Here is a 19,577-nt window from a genome sequence, read left to right as displayed (position 1 = left end):
ACAGGATCTTCTCTTTGGGCCTTATTTTGGTTCATTCTTTCTGACAAAATCCTTCTTAGATGGACAAAACCATGTGCACTGCAGGGGGGGGCAGATGTAACATGTGCAGAGAGAATTAGATTTGGGTGAGTAATTTTGTTTCTGTGCAGGGAAAATACTGACTGCTTTATTTTTACACTGCAATATAGATCTCACTTTGAAGTAAAATCCCACCCAAATCTAATTCTCTCTGCACATGTTACATCTGCCCCACCTGCAGTGCACATGGTTTTGCCCATCTAAGAAGGATTTTGTCAGAAAGAATGAACCCAAATAAGGCCCTTTGTGAAGATGGAATTCCTCCTGACCTCCCTTTATATGGATCGTTGCAGCCTTTTTATTCACAAATCAGGGAATATTTTCATATTGGGCCTTATTCACTGGCTGGATTGAGGAGTTCTGCTACTAGATCCCACTCTAGATATTGGAATCCATTTAGATATTTTGGCTATATCATTAAAATACATGAGATTTTTTCCTACTAAAACAACATGAGAACATCATTGGTACATTGAGTACATCCTTTCCTATTTCAAGGGACATATGGACAGTATGAACTCATTGCCTGTATTAATTCTGCTTAACCCCTGATGAAGTCTGTTAGACGAAACGCGTAGGGTTTGGATGTTGATTGTGTTGTCTACCACTATCATAAGCTGAATTAGCCGATATGGAATATGAATTTAAGAATTTTTAATAAATAATTTCTTGTACACCGATATCTATTGTTATATTGTACGCTGTATTAATTGGTGTAAGTGTATTTGGTGGTGGACTGATTAGCGCTCTCTATTCCACACAATCTGTACCCACTTCTGTCTCCCACTAACAGGGGGGATTTTTAGAGCAGCTGCTTAACCATAGGAGGCGCACTTGGGGTCATCTTTGTACTTACCCATTCAGGAGAAGTACTCCTAAATAAGTCGTCATAGATTACATCTACAAACAACCCAAAAAAAAAGTACCTCTTCGTGTACTACAGGCGCTGAGAGGGAGCTCTAATTACGAGCATCTGTGAAAAATTGGGGAGTCAGCCCCACAAGTTACTAATAAGAAAAAAGGAAAAGCACAGTGCTTGATCTTTGAGGAAGAGTCAATAATTTTGCTCAAGGGAGGAAAGTATAACACAATTATTAAAAACACAATAAAATTTCATTATACTAACATCAATATCAGTTTATAAATTGTATGTATTTTATTGTATATGCAAGACTCCTTCAAAAAAATGGAGTCCTCCACTCGGACTAGAACCACTGATATACACAGTTATATAAGATTCTTGCTTTGGGATACGGTCATTGGGTCTACAGCAAGACGGTTGACATGGGTTTAGGTCCACACAAGCATTAGGTCGACAGGGTCTAGGTAGACATGGAGTTTTCCACTGTTTTTGAGCCGACATGTGGCGACAGGCGGTATTTCATGCCCTACCATCCACTAGCACAGGGCTGGGCAACACCGGCCCTCCAGATGTTGATGAACTACACATCCCAGCATACCTTGCATCAGTTTCAGCATGGCCACATAGCAAAACTAATGCAAAGCATCCTGGGATGTGTAGTTCACTAACATCTGGAGGGCCGGTGTTGCCCAGCCCTGCACTAGCGTGTGGTGGGAGAATAAAATAGTGTGCTGAGTGCAGCGAGGCACCGTGCCCGAAGCACGTGGATGCGGTGACTGGAAACTGTGTCCATTTTGACTGTGTCGACATTTGGGTAAAAAAAACAGTGAAAAACCCCATGTCGACCTTTTGACTGTCGACCTAGACCCTGTCAACCTATTGCTTATGTCAACCTAAACCTGTGTCGACCTAACGCTTGTTGACCAACTTGCTGTAGACCAAACAATCCCAACCCCTTGCTTCATTGTCTGCTACATAAAACCTGATCTTCATCCTTCTGGGATATAAGAGTCTCCTTATGCTTTATATAGATTTTCTGTTGGGAGCATAGACATATCAACTGCTCGATCTGCTCAATATCCCTCATGTTATATCTATCAAGATTTGTATGCAGTTTAAAAGCTGCCACACAGCACATGTGATTTGTAGAACCAAACCAATAGATCTACAAATTTGCAGATTGGAGACTGAAAATTCTGCACATACCTTTATGTGGCGTGGTTTCCGAAGTCACACTGAATGATAGGGGCACCATTTGTAGTGCTCAAGTGAGCACTATAAACTGCTTCAGTGGCGTAAGTTTGTCCCAGTTGCCCGGAGGCAGGATGTGTATTGCTGCCCCCTCCCCCCCCCCACCCCCCTTCATACACACACAAACCTTACCGGTATATAAAGTATAAACTGTATATACTGTATGTCTGTTATGAAATATAACAGATATATATATATATATATATATATATATATATATATATATATATATATATATATATATATATATATATATATATATATATATATATATATGAGAGAGAGAGAAAGAACACATATTTCAGAACTCAGAAGTCTTATCAATGGTTTATCAATTAATGAATTTAAAATTGCAGGGGAGGAGAGAGGCCCCCTTGGGAGCGGGAGCCCGGCGGCAGATGACTCCATTGCCTCCCAGAGTTCTGCCACTGAACTGCTTACTCTTGTACCACAAATGTGTTTTATAAAAGCTGCCCCCATTATAAATAAAATGCTGTAATATTATCCCTGTAATAAAATAGTTAATTTGTATTGCTTCTTTAATAAAATAATACATTAATACTGCCTAATATTCTGATTTGATGGGCTAGATAGCTCAAAACTAATGCTGTATGAGCTATCTTGACTGTTAGAACCACAAATCAAAAGCCTGCCTTGTAATGGTGATGTGCAGTTTTCCAGGTATCCAGGTGATCGATCAACAATGTATTGGTTGGCACCATATTGTCTGCATACTGTACTGTGCATTCATTTGACAAGTAAGTTCCACATGACAATGGTCAATACAGAATTGTTCAACACATGTTTTCTCAGCATTAATTTAGGTACTTGTGTAGTATCACGGTGCCACTAAATCGCATGAGATATCACATGCGATTTAGTATCTGTTCATACCCCCACTATCCACTACGGCATGGAGTTGATTTTATATAGTGTGGCGAGTGGACACGGATTACTTGACATGTATTCCATGGCCCCTCGCAGGGCACGCTTCGGCCTCAGTGAATACATGTCAAGTAATCCGTGTCCCCTGGCTGGGCTCGCCACGCTTTGGGCTCGGTGGCTCGCTGCGCTCGCCACACTATATAAAATCAACTCCATGCCGTAGTGGATAGTGGGGGTATGAACAGGTACTAAATCGCATGCAATATCGGGTGGCGCCGTGAAACTACAAAAGTACCTTAATTTACTATACATGTGGACAATGCCCCTTATTCAGATCTGATCGCAGTACAAATTTGTTCTCAAAATGGGCAAAAAAATGTGCACTGCAGGTGGGGCAGATGTAACATGTGCAGAGAGAGTTACATTTGTGTGGGGTGTGTTGAAAACTGAAATCTGAATTGCCGTGTAAAAATAATGCAGCCAGTATTTACCCTGCACAGAAACAAAATAACTCACCCAAGTCTAATTCTCTCTATATATGTTACATCTGCCCCACCTGCAGTGCACATGGTTTTGCCCATTTTGAGAAAAAATTTGAACTGCGATCAGATCTAAATAAGGGCCATTGATTACTAATAGTAACCTGTGGTGAATGGCTCGTCATATAACATGAAATCTACAAGTAGACCTAATGACTGTTAACCATAAAATTGTCTATCCTTTGATTCACACCCATTTTTTGATACCACGGTTTGATATACATGCTTTGAAACCATGTGGTTTTATCTTTAGTAAAGCTAATAGAAAAAACTTTATGTTTGTCTAAACTACACTTTAGTAAATCTTATCTCCTGAAATCCTCGGTCCCACTCTGCGGCTCCTCTAATCCTATATACTGTATGCTTTATTGGAGCTTGGCATAAGGAAATCTTTCCTTCAAATGAATTATGACCTTCATGTTTCTTTTTTCCTCATTGACCTAATGCAGTTTCTGATTTAATATAGAAACGAATAATTTCCTCCTCTCTGGTAAACATGTCTGACATTTCAGGATGTTTGTGGATGGGAGCAGGTTATGTGACGAGAGGAGCTTGGATCAGTATTGCGCTTTTGACCTTACAGCTGACTCGAGGACATTATTTTAATGTTAACAGTTTGCGTTTAAACTCCTTTAAACTTTTTTGTGTCGACCATTCAATGCTTGTACCCGTATAGCAGATGGGGATAAAATAATGTAGAGGTTAGAAGTCGGCTTGAGCTTGAATGAAGCCAGGAAAAGTGTTATGATTAGTGAGTCCTACTAGGAGAAAAGTCCTATATAAATAAAAATGTTATTAGTAGTAGACGTGACCCTGCTGTTAGTTGTCAGTCCTTTCTGGGAGGGTTGGGTAAGAAATACCATCATCCGCCATCCCAACAGTCAGAAGATTGACAGTCGGATCCCAAAACATGTCGGTAACTGTTTTTACCCTAACCCACCGCTCCAGCAGCCTAACCCTCCCCCTATTGACTAACCCCAACTCAGGTACTTACCTCTGGGATGTGTCAGTGTTTTGACTGTTGGGATCCCGACCACATCCCTTTTTTTGGGTGCTGCAGCTGCCTTCCTTCTCTCTCTCTCTCATCACCATCCTATACTGGATTTAACCAGTCTTTTGTAGGTTTCCAGCGATTCGCAGCAATTTTCTTCATAACCACACTCAAATATGTAGCTTACATTTTATGAACATGACAGGGCCTAAGCATTGAATGTATCACTGCTAAAATTGCAATTTTGGCAATTCTGCGCATGCGCAATGTCTCAAACTTCGAACATTTTCCAGAAAGTGACCGCTGTCTCAGTGCAGGGGTTGAGCAGCAATGCAGCCTTAGGTAGGCATGGTTCAGACAACTGAGGTGTGAACAGAAAGTTTTTGTCAGGTTTGTGGTGGCTGCTTGTCACATGCAGCCGCTGTGAGCCGGAAAGTGGTGGCCCCTATATGTATGATGATTTAGCTTAGACATGCCACTGTACTTTTTTGCAATGCAAATGCCTTAATATCACACATATTCCCAAATGTAATGGACTCCTATTTACTGTTCCCGCTGCATTAGAGGCAATATAGTTGCTAACTTTAAAGCAGCAGTTAGTTTTAAGGAAAAATCTTAGCAGCAATATCACCGGAATCAAGCCAGGACTAGCAAATTGGAGACCATTTACATCTAGGCCATAGACTCTTTTACTGTGTATAATGTCAAGTAATGCTCCATCTCTCATTCATTTGTGCACTTATATCGCAAACTAAACCAGACCGTATTTGAATTTGTTTCTGGTTTTCATCTCATTGGATTATTTTAGAAGTGTTTTCATTTGTGTTTTTTGTTTTCTCGTTGAAGGTCCTGAAACACTTGTGAGACTGCAATGACAAGTCTGGACAGCAACAATGCAGAGAAAACACGGCAAACCACTTCCAAAGCAACAGCTCCAAAAGTGGAGGTCCAGCGTTCCATTTCCAGAGAGACCATCACCATTCGCTTCTCAGCTATTGGGAAGGAAGAGGAAGAAGAGGAAGAAAAACTTACTGAAGACCTTGATGACCAAAGCATTGTAACAGCAGTAGAAGCCAAGGAAGATCTCTGCTTCGAAACTGGTACACACTTGATAACTAGTCCAGCTACCTCTCCCAGCATGGCCATATTAGAGTCTTCACCATTAACACCACTATCAGCCACTATGCCAACCGGAAACACTGTCAAAACATCTGAAGCTCTTCCCCTATCGAAAGCATTCAGTCCTGTGCCATTACCTTTGTCAACATCGGCATCTCAGCAAAGTCTCGAAGCAGTAGCTTCCAATGTGTCAACTCCTACTGAACAGAAGCCACTGCTTGTCTCTTCTCCATCCAAAACTATTGCTTTGTCCACGGCATCATCATTGCCTGCCATATCTGGCCCAAAGCCTTTTCTGAGCTTAGTGAAGTCCCTTTCTACTGAGGTGGAGCCAAAAGAGACCACACCACCTATCCGGCACAGACATTTAATGAAAACACTGGTAAAGTCATTGTCAACAGATACTTCTAAGCAGGACCTGGAGACTGCTGTACACAAGCCACCTGACTCAAAGTTAAACTTACATTTGTTTAAGCAGTTTACACAGCCTCGTGTTACAGGCGGAGACTCTAAAACTGCCCCTTCTTCTCCGATCACCTCCCCTTCGGATGGTCGCTCCTTTTTCAAAGTTACTGAAGTGGAAGCTAAAATTGAAGACACAAAGAGGCGCTTCTCAGAAGTCATCTATGAACCTTTTCAGCTTCTCAGTAAAATGATGGGAGATGAGTCTTCAAGCTACAGGCCTAAAGCTTTATCTTCAAGTGCTTCAGAGCTCTCCAACCTTTCCAGTCTCAATGGTCACCTGGAGAGCAATAACAACTACAGCATCAAGGAAGAAGATGGGGATTCTGAGGCTGATTATCTTACAAGTGAGCCCAATATGTTGACTGCAAAGAAATCTAAAAGTCCCGGAGAACATAAAAAGGACCTCTCAACCACACAGTCTACAAAAGATGCAGCTTTTAAATCCTCTCCCTTGGCCCTTGAGAAGTGTTCCCTTTCTGCATTGGCAAGTAAAGAGGAAGATGAGTTCACCGAGTTATACTCTGAAGAGTTTGAATTTGAAGATGTGAATGAGGATTATCTTGATGATGTTTCAGAAGACCAGGCCAGGGCTGGCTCTCTTTATGAAGATGAAGTTGATTTATATGTGGAACATTATGATATACCTGTAATAACTTTATATTTCCTTGTATTAGTCATATATGGATATTTTATACTCCCCCTCCCTAGTTATATAGCTGGACTTTGTTTGGGAATTGGTTTTGGATTCATGGCTGCTATTGCTATCATTTGGCTTTTTGCATCTCCTCGTTCTCACCAACGCAAGCTTAATCTACTGTACCAAGACTCCTTTGTGGAACCTCTCAAAATTAGTGAACCCGACATACAGAAGGTAAATGATGTTTTCTGCACGTTTAATTAACTGTATAGTTCTAGAAATCTGAAGCCATCTTGTCTTTACTGACAAGTGTAAAATGTGATCATTCTGTTTGGAATAAATCAAATGGTTAACTGATCTAATTTCCCAATAAGATCATCTTGTTTTATAATCTAGATTCATGTCTCTGTATTTGTATAGGTACAGGTATATGTGTGTGTAAAATAAATAAATATATACAGTTGCAAGAAAAAGTATGTGAACCCTTTGAAATTACCTGGATTTCTGCATAAATTGGTCATAAAATGTGTTCTTCATCTAAGTCACAACAATAGACAAAGACAGTGTGCTTAAACTAATACCACATAAAAATTTTATGTTCATGTTTTTATTGAACACGCCATGTAAAATTTCAGAGTGCAGGGTGGACAAAATATGTGAACCCTTGGATTTAATAACTTTTTGACCCTCCTTTGGCAGCAAAAACCTCAACCAAACATTTCCTATAGTAGCATATCAGACCTGCACAACAGTCAGAAGGAATTTTGGCCCATTCCTGTTTACAAAACTGTTTTAGTTCAGCAATATTCTTAGGATGTCTGGTGACAATCGCTCTCTTGAGGTCATGCCACAACATCTCAATTGGGTTGATTTGAGACTCTGACTGGGCCACTCCAGAAAGCATATTTTCTTCTGTTGAAGCAATTCTGTTTTTGATCTGCCTCTGTGCTTTGGGTCATTGTCCTGTTACCCATCTTTGGTTGAGCTTCAATTGGTGGACAGATGGCTTTACATTTTCCTGCAAAATGTCTTGATAAACTTGGGAATTAATTTTTCCGTCAAAAATAGCAATCTGTCCAGGCCGTGAGGCAGCAAAGCAGCTCAAAACCATGATGTCTCCTCCATTATACTTCACAGTTGGGATGAGGTTTTGATGTTGGTGTGCTGTGCCTTTTTTTTTCTCCAGACATAGTGTTGTGTGTTCCATTCAAACAACTCAATTTTGGTTTCATCTGTCCACAGAATATTTTGTCTGTAGTGCTGTGGAACATCCAGGGGCTCTTTTGCAAACTTCACATGTTCACCAATGTTTTTTGTGGACAGCAGTGGCTTCCTCCGTGGTGTCCTCCCATGAAATCCATTCTTGTTTGATTCATCAACAGAGATTTCTGTAAGTCTTTAGCTGACACTTTAGTATATTTCGTCACTTCATTGAGAATTTTGTGCTATGCTCTTGCAGTTATCTTTACAGGGCGGCCACTCCTAGGGAGAGTAGGAACAGTGCTGATCTTTCTCCACTTATAGACCATTTGTCCTACTGTGATGAACATCAAGGCTTTTAAAGATATACTTTTGTAACCCTCAGCAAGTCAACAATTCTTAATTGTAGGTCTTCTGAGAGCTCTTTTGTGCAAGGCATAGTTCACATCAGGCAATGCTTCTTAAAAATAGCAAACCTCAAAACTGGTGTGTGCTTGCTTTTTTTTTTTTTTTTTATAGGGCAGGGCAGCTTTAACCAACACCTCCAATCTCGTCTCATTAAATGGACTCCAGGTTGGCTGACTCCAGTTAGCTCTTGGAGAAGTCCTTAGCCTAGGAGTTCACATACTTTGTCCACCCTGCACTGTGAATGTTTACATGATGTCTTCAATAAAACCATGAGAACAGAAATGTTTGTGTGGTATTGGTTTAAGCAGACTGTTTATCTATTGTTGTGGCTTAGATGAAGATCAGAACACATTTTATGACAAATTTAAGCAGAAATCCAGGTAATACCAAAGGGATCACATACTTTTTCTTGCAACTGTGTGTGTGTGTATCATATATATATATATATATATATATATATATATATATATATATCACCACCCATAGTGTCCACAGCGCCCTTAATTAGTAATGTCCGTCTTACAATTCAATATAAGCATATTAAAATAAATACACTTGTGGTTGTTCTTTTGAAAGAAGCTTTTTCTTTTCAACACATGTGACCAGTATCCAACGCGTTTCGTCTCTTAGACTTCATCAGGGGCTCATGATCTAAAAAGACGTAACATACATTTTGGTAAAAAAACATGATTTTTTTGGACATTACACATTCACATAAAAAATTCACATTTATTCATGTTCACAAAATTTACATAAAAAACATAAAACGAGGGACAAAGATAGAGGACACAAAAGAGGACTGTTTTTTTTATATTTATTTAAGGTAGTTTTCTTAAACCTGTTTGAAGGTACATACCTTTAAGTTATACTGTAACCCTTCTGGGTCCAGAGATGGAAAAATCACAATTAAATAAATGGAACCGTGTTTAGGGTCCAAACACTGTTCCAATTATTGAATTGTGATTTTTCCATCTCTGGACCCAGAAGGGTTACTGTATAACTTAAAGGTATGTACCTTCAAACAGGTTTAAGAAAACTACCTTAAATAAATATAAAAAAAGAAGTCCTCTTTTGTGTCCTCCTCCATCTTTGTCCCTCATTTTATGTTTTTTTTTAATGTATTTTCATGTAAATTTTGTGAATATTATATACATTTTTTATGTGACTGTGTAATGTCCAAAAAAAGCATGTCTTTTTAGATCATGAACCCCTGATGAAGTCTCTAAGGGCCTTATTTTGGTTCATTCTTTCTGACAAAATCCTTCTTAGATGGACAAAACCATGTGCACTGCAGGGGGGGCAGATGTAACATGTGCAGAGAGAATTAGATTTGGGTGAGTAATTTTGTTTCTGTGCAGGGAAAATACTGACTGCTTTATTTTTACACTGCAATATAGATCTCACTTTGAAGTAAAACCCCACCCAAATTTAATTCTCTCTGCACAAGTAACACCTGCCCCACCTGCAGTGCACATGGTTTTGCCCATCTAAGAAGGATTTTGTCAGAAAGAATGAACCAAAATAAGGCCCTAAGAGACTAAATGCGTTGGGTACTGGTCACATGTGTTGAAAAGAAAAAGCTTCTTTCAAAAAGAACAACGACAAGTGTATTTATTTTTATATACTTTTATTGAATTGTAAGACAGACATTACTAATTAAGGGCGCTGTGGACACTATTGGTGGTGTGAATTGGTGTTTTCAGTCCCAACTAGTAGTATATTGAGTGTCAACAGCGACCATATAAATAAAGTGGGTCCCGGGACCCTTCACTTCTAAAAATTGGGGTCCTACCTGACCTTTTCTGGGTCCCAACGGAATAAAGCCTCCTCTCCCCTTCTCCCCAGCATGGCACATGTGGGTCAGGGGGAAGTATCAATTGGCCCACTCGCATAAAGATACATATATACTAGAAACTATATAAACCTGAAAACAGGTACAGTGCGCTCCGAAGGCGTGCCAAAAATTTAGGACGTCTTTTTGGGGGAAGTGGTGTGGTAACATAGTAGTACCAATTCACATTCCAGCACACACCGTAATGCCCAGTACACATTACACCACACGCCGTAATGCCCAGTACACATTACAGCACACACCGTAATGCCCAGTACACCTTATACACACACCGTAATGCCCAGTACACATTACAGCACACACCGTAATGCCCAGTACACATTACAGCACACACCGTAATGCCCAGTACACATTACAGCACACACCATAATGCCCAGTACACATTACAGCACACACCGTAATGCCCAGTAAACATTACAGCACACACCGTAATGCCCAGTACACATTACAGCACACACCGCTATGCCCAGTACACATTACAGCACACACCGCTATGCCCAGTACACATTATGGCACACACCATTATGCCCAGTACACATTATGGCACACACTGTAATGCCCAGTACACATTATGGCACACACTGTAATGCCCAGTACACATTATGACACACACTGTAATGCCCAGTACACATTATGGCACACACCGTATTGCCCAGTACACATTATAGAACACACAGTTATGCCCAGTACACATTATAGAACACACCGTTATGCCCAGTACACATTACAGCACACACCGTTATGCCCAGTACACATTACAGCACACACCGTTATGCCCAGTACACATTACAGCACACACCGTTATGCCCAGTACACATTACAGAACACACCGTTATGCCCAGTATGTATTATAGCACACACCGTAATGCCCTGTACACATTACAGCACACACCGTAATGCCCAGTACACATTATAGCACACACCGTTATGCCCAGTATGTATTATAGCACACAGTTATGCCCAGTACACATTATAGCACACACCGTTATGCCCAGTACACATTATAGCACACACTGTTATGCCCAGTACATATAATAGCACACACTGTAATGCCCAGTATATATAATAGCAAATAAGTGCTGCTTACCTACATGCTTGTTGCCAGGGATTAAATGCTCCTTGCAGGGGTTACATGCTGGTTGGCGCAGGGGGGTGTTTATTCTGGTTGCCACGGTGGTGGGGGTTATTCTGGTTGCCACAGGGGTGGGGGGGAAGGGGGGGGGGCACATTTTATGCATGCTGCCCGGGAAGGGGGTTGGTAAAGCTGATACACCGCTCACCAGAGTAGGTGAGCGGGCTGTCAGCGCAGTGGGGGACTGGATGAGGCTGGAAGAGCTGAAACGCTGCTCTGAGTTGAGCAGCGTGTCAGCTCTTCCAGCCACATCCAGTCCCCCACTGCGCTGACAGCCCGCTCACCTCTTATGCCGAGAGTGGCTGTCAGTTTTTACTGCCACCATCCCCCGCTCTCAGCAGCAGAATGGACTTACACGGTGGGGGGCGGCAGAAGGATGCAGAGCCACAGACACTGTGTGACAGTGAACCTGCTCTCATAACAAATGGCAGGGCGTGCGGCTTTAGTAACTGGCAGAGCGCGCACTTGCAGTGATTGGCTGCCGGGCCGCCACTGTGCAATGATTGGGTCCCAGCGGCCGCTGCTGTGATTGGCTAACGGCGGCTCACAGGCGCAGCTCAGCGCGTCCTCGGGGACCCCTTCAGTTTGAAAAACTGAGTCCCCGGTGGCCGTTTTAGGGTAAAATACGCGCTATAGCGCGTATTTGTGAACCCTGTAATATATATATATATATATATATATATATATATATATATATATATATATATATATATATATATATATATATATATATATATATATATATATATATATATATATATATATATATATACACAGACCCCACTCGTACTAACACAGCACAGAGTAAGACAAAAAAAGTGGCACTCACCAGACTTAGGTAGAAAAGTGATAGTTAGTGCATATTGATACAAAGTTACTTCTTCATGACGTTTCAAGACCGAAGTCTTTTCATCAGGTCAAGTTAAAACATAACAAATTTTTATGTTTTAACTTGACCTGATGAAAAGACTTCGGTCATGAAGAAGTAACTGTATCAATATGCACCAAATATAATTTTTCTACCAAAGTCCGGTGAGTGCCACCTGTCTGCCTCACTCTGGGGGTTATTCTAGTTCATTCTTTCTGACAAAATCCTTCTTAGATGGACAAAACCATGTGCACTGCGGGTGGGGCAGATGTAACATGTGCAGAGAGAATTAGATTTGGGTGGGGTTTTTCTTCAAAATGAGATCTATATTGCAGTGTAAAATCATGCAGTCAGTATTTTCCCTGCACAGAAACAAAAAAAACTCACCCAAATCTAATTCTCTCTGCACATGTAACATCTGCCCCCCTGCAGTGCACATGGTTTTGTCCATCTAAGAAGGATTTTGTCAGAAAGAATGAACTAGAATAAACCCCTCTGTGCTGTTAGTACGAGTTGGGGTCTGCATGTATTATCTCCATTTGGAAGGCACCTCTGCATCCATATCATTATCTGGAGTGCCGAACAACGAGAGACCTCCTATAAGTATAATTACTTTCAAAGGATGGGGAGTGTTTTTTGTGTGGGGGTGACCGTGTTAACATGTTGTCACAGAGCCTCACTTCTCCAGCAAGATGTCTGCATGTTCTGTTGTTATTAAATGATCCTTATTGTGTGACTCTTCATCCCCACCAATATCACATTCCCCTTTGTTACTAATACCCCTTTTACACCGCCGAAAAATCCGGGTCAGCGGCGGGTCAGACCCGGATCCGCGGCGGTGTAAATGGGGGGTATCCGTTTCCATTTACACGGGTCCTCTACCCAGGTCCTGACCTGGGTAGAACACGGATAGGACCCGTGTAAATGTCGGTGTAAATGGTCCCGCTGCGGGTCCACAGCGTGCAGCGCTGGGGAAGATGTTCCCAGCTGCTGCGGGAGGAGGGGGGTCCCTGCGGCTGCTGAGGAGAGGGGGGTACCTGTCAGCCTGCTGTGCTGGGGGTACGGGGGTGCTGGGGGTACCTGTCCTGCCTGCGGTCGGATCTCAGCGGAGAAGATGATGTGCGCCGCTGCTGTATCACCCCCCCCCCCCCCCGCATCCGGCAGCCGGTCCCTGCGGCGTATGGAGTGTCAGTATCGGCGGTCCCTCCAGCGCATAGGAACTAGTACTAGTTCCCATGCGCCAGAGGGACCCCCGCCACTGACACTCCATACGCCGCACGCCGCAGGGACCGTCTGCCGGGGAGGGGGGGGGGGGTGGTACAGCAACGGCGCACATCATCTTCTCCGCTGAGATCCGACCGCAGACAGGACAGGTACCTTCAGCACCCCTTGCACCCCCCAGCACCCCGGTACCCCCAGGTACACCAAGCACAGCAGGCAGGACAGGTACCCTCCGGCACCCCCAGCACCTTAAAAAAAAAAAAAAAAAAAACACTTAACCTGGGTCAGCCCTGATATATATATATATATATATATATATATATATATATATATATATATATATATATTATATTTCTATATATTATATATTTCTATATATATATATATATATTTCTATATATATATATATATATATATATATATATATATTTTTCTATAAATATATATATAAAATATTATTTAAGGCAGGGCTGACCCAGGTTCAGTGTAAATGGTGCAGACCCAGGTCCGACCCAGGTCAAAGTGCTGTGTAAATGGGGTATAAAGCAGGGTCAGACCCTGGATACTCCAGCATTCAAAGACCAGGGTCCGACCAGGGTTTTTGGTGTAAAAGGGGTATAAACCATTATGGATAACTAATCTTAGATTCATCTATCTTGTTGACAAAATCCAAAGCTTACACAAAACCACTGGAAGACCTTGCAACAGCGTACAGGAAATGGCACTGGTATTCTGTGGGAGGGGGAAGCAGAAGCAACTGATAAGCACCTATTTCCACACATGGTGCAGTACCACACCTAATTTATGGCTGCTCTCCTTTACTGGGAGACCTCTAATGGATTATTATCATACAAACAGTGTTATCAGTTAATAATGAGAATTGTATTTACAAAGGTCAATGTGCAGGAGATTATGTAGTTCCATAGAATCACTTATACATTTTCCTTATTACCGCATGATGTCATCCCCCACTTCCATGTTCTGTATTATCAGTAAAAGCTTTTGTAATATCTCATAATAATCCAATATCCTCTTTTATGTTGATTTTGTGAAATGCAGAGAATATTGGTAGTGTTTTGTCCCTTTACTGTCAATCTTGCAAGGCTGCATGCGATACCACAACCAAGTGTATGGCCACCTTAAGACCAAAAAAAAAGTTATATATTTGGTATTGTTAACTGGAGATCTGTAATATTCTTGTGTTGAGAATATTCATGTAATCACAACTTGTCAGTCTATTTGGACTGACCAGCTTTTGGTAGTCGCCCTACGTGTAGTACATAACTGGTTTTTATATCCAGCACAGTTTGACATAACATTAACCCTTCCAAAGTATGAAGTGGTCATGCTGCAGTCCTAATACATATTCTATTAAACATTTAATGCAAATACTTTATACAATAAATAGCATGTTATCATTTCAGAATATTTAATTTCTAATACTCTGTACTTCCATCTGCTGAAAATTCAGGGTGTGATGCAAATCAAAACAAGGCGCAAACCAGCTGCATTTTCCTGGACCAAACCATGTTGCAGCACAAGGACTGCAGACGTGTTTATTTTATGCATAAAGGGAAAAAACTGGTTGCTTTTGTGTGTAGCAAACATTTTTAGATTATGCCTAAATAACACACGCCCGTAAGAATGGAAAATAGCAAGTGATGCGCCAAAGAAAATATGGCCAAGGTTGTCCAAGAGCTTCAACCATTGCACTTCCATATGGTGATGCAAGCTGCCCTAAACCAATCCCAGTGGCATGCATTATTAGAGATTCCCTGCTGTCCACCTTACCTACTGGCGCGAATGACAAATGGGGCCTACACACGTACCAATAAAGGGCTATTTCTCCTTCATACTTCATGGCAGCCATTACATTGGGTTCATCCCTCTCTCCTCTCCAATTAGACAGGTAGTTTTTTTCCCCAGGATCCAGCCCCTCCTCTATATAATCTGGCACCTCCCCATAGACCATAGTCTTTTTCCTGTCTCCTTCTGTCTGTGACAGTTAGTTAGTATTATCTTTGTTGTTTTTAGAGCGAAACCCGGGAGGCTGGTTATGCTACCGGGGACCTGGGCGGTGAGGCTGGCGGTGCCTTAAGCCTATGTATGTCCAGGGCCGGTGGCAAGGACGTGACCTGGTAGCCCATGGCGTTCCTTCCCCGTCCCCTCCCCGCTATGATGGTCGGCGCGCGTTAGGAGTAGTCACCTGGAAGTCAGGTGTCTGGCCGTCTTCTGCTGCGGGCTCCCGGTGGTCCGGTTGGTGCATACACCGGCATATACATAGCGGGTCACGCTGGGCAGACTCCCTCGGCAGTTCCGACTTCGGGCTGCGCATAGGGGCGCGCGTCACTTCCGGCGGATGCACGCGGCGTGCGGGTCACGGCCGCGTGCGTTCCAGCTACCCGGAAGTACGCGTTAGTCTGGCTACTTCCGGCAGGGAGGGGGAGACGCCGGCTGCGCGTGCAGCATTCATTTAAAAGCGCCTGGTCGGTGTTACAGGCACGGGGCTGTGTTTTTGACCAGGAGTTTAGCCATGGAGGATGCCTCTCAAAAAAACGTTACACCGCCGCCCAGGTAAGTCCTCTCATAGAGGGCACGTTATTCATATCGTTTTGTTTAGTCAGATAGTTAGTATCTTTTCTTGTTTTGTAGTGTGCCTTCAGTGCCCAAGAAGAAAGTGGCTAAGACTAAGAATACTAAAGTCTGTCCAGGATGTGATAGAGCTTTTGTCGGAGAGACTGTGCTGTGTTTAGAATGTCTAACAAAAAAGGATGTTGGAATGAATATATCAGCACAATTAGCTGAGATGAGAGACTGGATGAAGAAAAATTTTATTTCTAAAGAGGAATATACGGGGAATAAGAGGTCCCGGTCGCAGACTAGCCTTGATAAAGATGACGGGGATGTGTCTGTGCATGATGATGTGGACAAGGAGGAGTCTGGTGGCTCGTCAGCAGAGTCAGGCGAAGTGTTGGAGGACGAGCGTCTGTTTAATGTGGAGTTGGTAGAAGCAGTGCTAAAGAATCTTTATAGGACACTTAACTATAAACAGCCTGTAAAGTCTGAGTTTGATGCATTGTTTGAGGATCGATCCAAAAAGGGGAGATCGTTTCCAGTACATAAAGTAGTGAAGGACATCCTAGCTAAAGAGTGGCAGGGTGTCGACAAGAGAGTTGGGTCGACTAAAAGAATTCAAAAAATGTTTCCTATTGAGGATGAAGAATTCATTAAATGGTGTAATATACCTAAAGTCGACGCAGTAGTGTCAGAAGTGACGACCCGTACTACTATTCCCCTTGAGGATGGGGCGTCACTGAAGGACGCAATGGATAAAAAAATGGAAAGTGCTCTAAAGAGATTACATATTTCCTCCTCAGTCTCGCTAAAATCTGGAGTGGCCATGACCTCGCTCTCTCGGGCACTCAGGATTTGGTGTTCGGCCTTACAGGAAGACATACAGGAAAAGGTTTCCCGTGATCAAATCTGTAAAAGTCTTACCCAGATTCAGCTGGCGGTGGACTATATGTGTGAGGCCTCTCTGGATGGTCTAGATTTTGCAGCGAAATCCCTGTCTTCAGGGGTGGTGGCCCGTAGGGCCTTGTGGCTTAAGTCATGGGCGGCAGATTCCCATTCAAAGAACAAACTAGCGACATTGCCTTATGAGGGTGCTTTCCTTTTCGGCAGTCGTTTGGATCAAATGATTCAAAGAATGTCAGGTGGTAAATCAGTGAGATTGCCACAGGATAGAAGAGGGAGGTTTTCCTCTTTTTCTTCTAGACAGGCGTATAGACAGGCCAAGTCCTACAGGCCAGGCAGGTCTGTCCGGGACAGATACGCTCAAGGGACATCCAGAGCCTTTTTTCGTCAATACGTCAAGAAAAAAGGTGAAAGTTCTGGAACCACACAGAAGCAGTGACGGTGGTCCCATGGTGGAGCAGGCCCAGGTAGCTGGAAGGCTGTTGGGTTTCGCTCGCATCTGGGAACAAACCGTCCGAGACAGATGGGTTCTGGAGGTAGTCAAGACTGGCTATCGGCTGGAATTCAATTCATGTCAAGGCCAAGAATGGCAAAATTTTGTGTTTCAGAGCTCCCAGTTTCGAAGATAGAAAGGGAACCTCTAAATTTGAGTTTAGAAGGACTCATCACATCAGGAGCAGTAGTGAAAGTCCCGGAAGAAGAGAAAGGGGCCGGTTTTTATTCCCGTCTCTTCATAGTCAGCAAAAGTTCTGGAGGTTACAGAACTATATTAGATTTAAGAAGATTAAATCTGCGCATAAAGAAGAGAAAGTTCCACATGGAGACCACAAAGTCTATTCTGATGGGATTAAGAAAGAACGATTATATGGTCTCCATCGACCTAAAAGACGCCTACTTCCATATTCCCATTTCCCCAGACGACAGAAAATATCTGAGATTCTGCATAGGTCACGATCATTACCAGTTCACCTGTCTGCCCTTCGGCCTCACCTCTTCACCAAGAGTTTTTACCAAGGTTCTAGTGGTATTGATAGAAGAACTGAGAAAAAAGAAAGTCATGATATGGGCATATCTAGACGATCTATTGATTGTGGCACCATCAGAAGAAGAGGTGATCACAGCAAGAGACTACACCATTCAGTTTCTTCAGGAACACGGGTGGCTGGTGAATTGGGAGAAGAGCTGTCTGAGGCCAACACAGAGTCTTCAGTTTCTGGGGGTTCTGGTGGATACTGTACGGTTCCAAATGTCCTTATCCACAAAGAGATGCGAGAAAATCCAACAATTAATCTCTACGATATACGAGGAGAATCGCATACCACTCAGGTCAGCAATGAGCCTGTTGGGTATGATGGCATCTACGGTGGACATAGTCCCATGGGCCAGATGGAGGATGAGGCCTCTGCAGTGGTCCCTTCTGGGTTACACAAAAAGGCTGGTACCGCTGGAAAGAAAAATAAAAATCTCAGAGCCAGTGAAAGAATCTCTAGTTTGGTGGGAAGCCGATCAGCTAATACCAAGGAAGTCCTCACTAGCAAGCCCCCTTTACAGTGTGATCACCACAGACGCCAGCGCCATGGGTTGGGGGGCTCATGGTCTGGGCAAAACGTGCCAAGGGCTATGGTCCCCTCGCGAGTCAGAGTTTTCCTCCAATCACAAGGAACTAAGAGCCGTGTGGAAAGCAATAGAGTTCTTCAGCGAAGATATCAGGGGTGCGCACCTGCGCATTTTCTCGGACAACGCTACTACCGTCTCCTATGTCAACAGACAAGGAGGTACACGGAGTCACGTGCTCTTAGAAGAGGTTCGAAACATCATGTGTTGGGCCGAGGAGAATCTGCTGTCAATATCAGCGCTCCATGTGCTGGGGGAGGACAATCAGCTCGCAGACTATTTGAGCCGCACAAGCGTGGTTCCGGGCGAATGGGAACTGAAGGATTCAGTTTTTCAGAGAATAGTGGAGCAGTTCGGTCAACCAGAGGTGGATCTCATGGCTTCAGCAGTCAACAAGAAGCTTCCACAATTCTACTCCCGATACCCAACTTGTTGGTCAAGCGGAGTGGACGCCCTTGGGGGTCAAGCGGAGTGGACGCCCTATCTCAGAGATGGGAGTTTCACCTGGGGTATGTGTTTCCTCCAATTTCTCTCATTCACAGGACATTGTGGAAGGTCAGAACGGAAGGGGTCCAAGTCATAGCCATTCTGCCCTATTGGCCCAGGAGGGCTTGGTTCCAGTATTTCTTCCAGTGACTCAAGATTTGCTCAGGCAGGGCCCAGTCAATTGTCAAGAGCCTCACAAATTGAATTTAGCGGCCTGGAAATTGAAAGGCGACAGTTGAGAGACAAAAAAATTTGTATCCAGAGGTCATTGAGGTGCTTCTCCAAGCAAGGAAGAAGATATCATCAGAAATCTACTACAGAATATGGCGGGTGTTCGCAACATGGTCCAAGGACAGGTTCAGTTTTCCTAAAGCAAACATCCCCCAAGTGTTACAGTTCCTTTGTGATGGGCTTAACAAGGGGCTTTCGGTTTCTACGCTCAAGGTCCAGATATCGGCGCTAAATGTACTGCTAGACAAGAAACTAGCAGAG

General features: G+C 43.0%; 1 protein-coding gene across 3 annotated transcripts in view; it reads left to right on the top strand.

Moving 5' to 3' along the window:
• Window positions 1-19,577, top strand: part of TEX2 (testis expressed 2) — a 70,206-nt gene that overhangs the window by 27,622 nt on the left and 23,007 nt on the right. For all 3 annotated transcript variants that reach the window (XM_083148274.1, XM_083148272.1, XM_083148273.1), the window contains exon 2: window positions 5,453-7,061. In XM_083148274.1, the coding sequence (XP_083004400.1) occupies window positions 5,478-7,061 (1,584 nt within the window). In that variant the 5' untranslated portion in view covers window positions 5,453-5,477. The remainder of the gene's footprint in view (window positions 1-5,452; window positions 7,062-19,577) is intronic.

The sequence above is a fragment of the Crinia signifera genome, chromosome 6, assembly GCF_055691185.1.
Source record: "Crinia signifera chromosome 6, ASM5569118v1, whole genome shotgun sequence".
Lineage (NCBI taxonomy): Eukaryota > Metazoa > Chordata > Amphibia > Anura > Myobatrachidae > Crinia > Crinia signifera.
The sequence above is the reverse complement of the archived record's forward strand: the minus strand, read 5'-3'. Positions and strand labels throughout refer to the sequence as shown.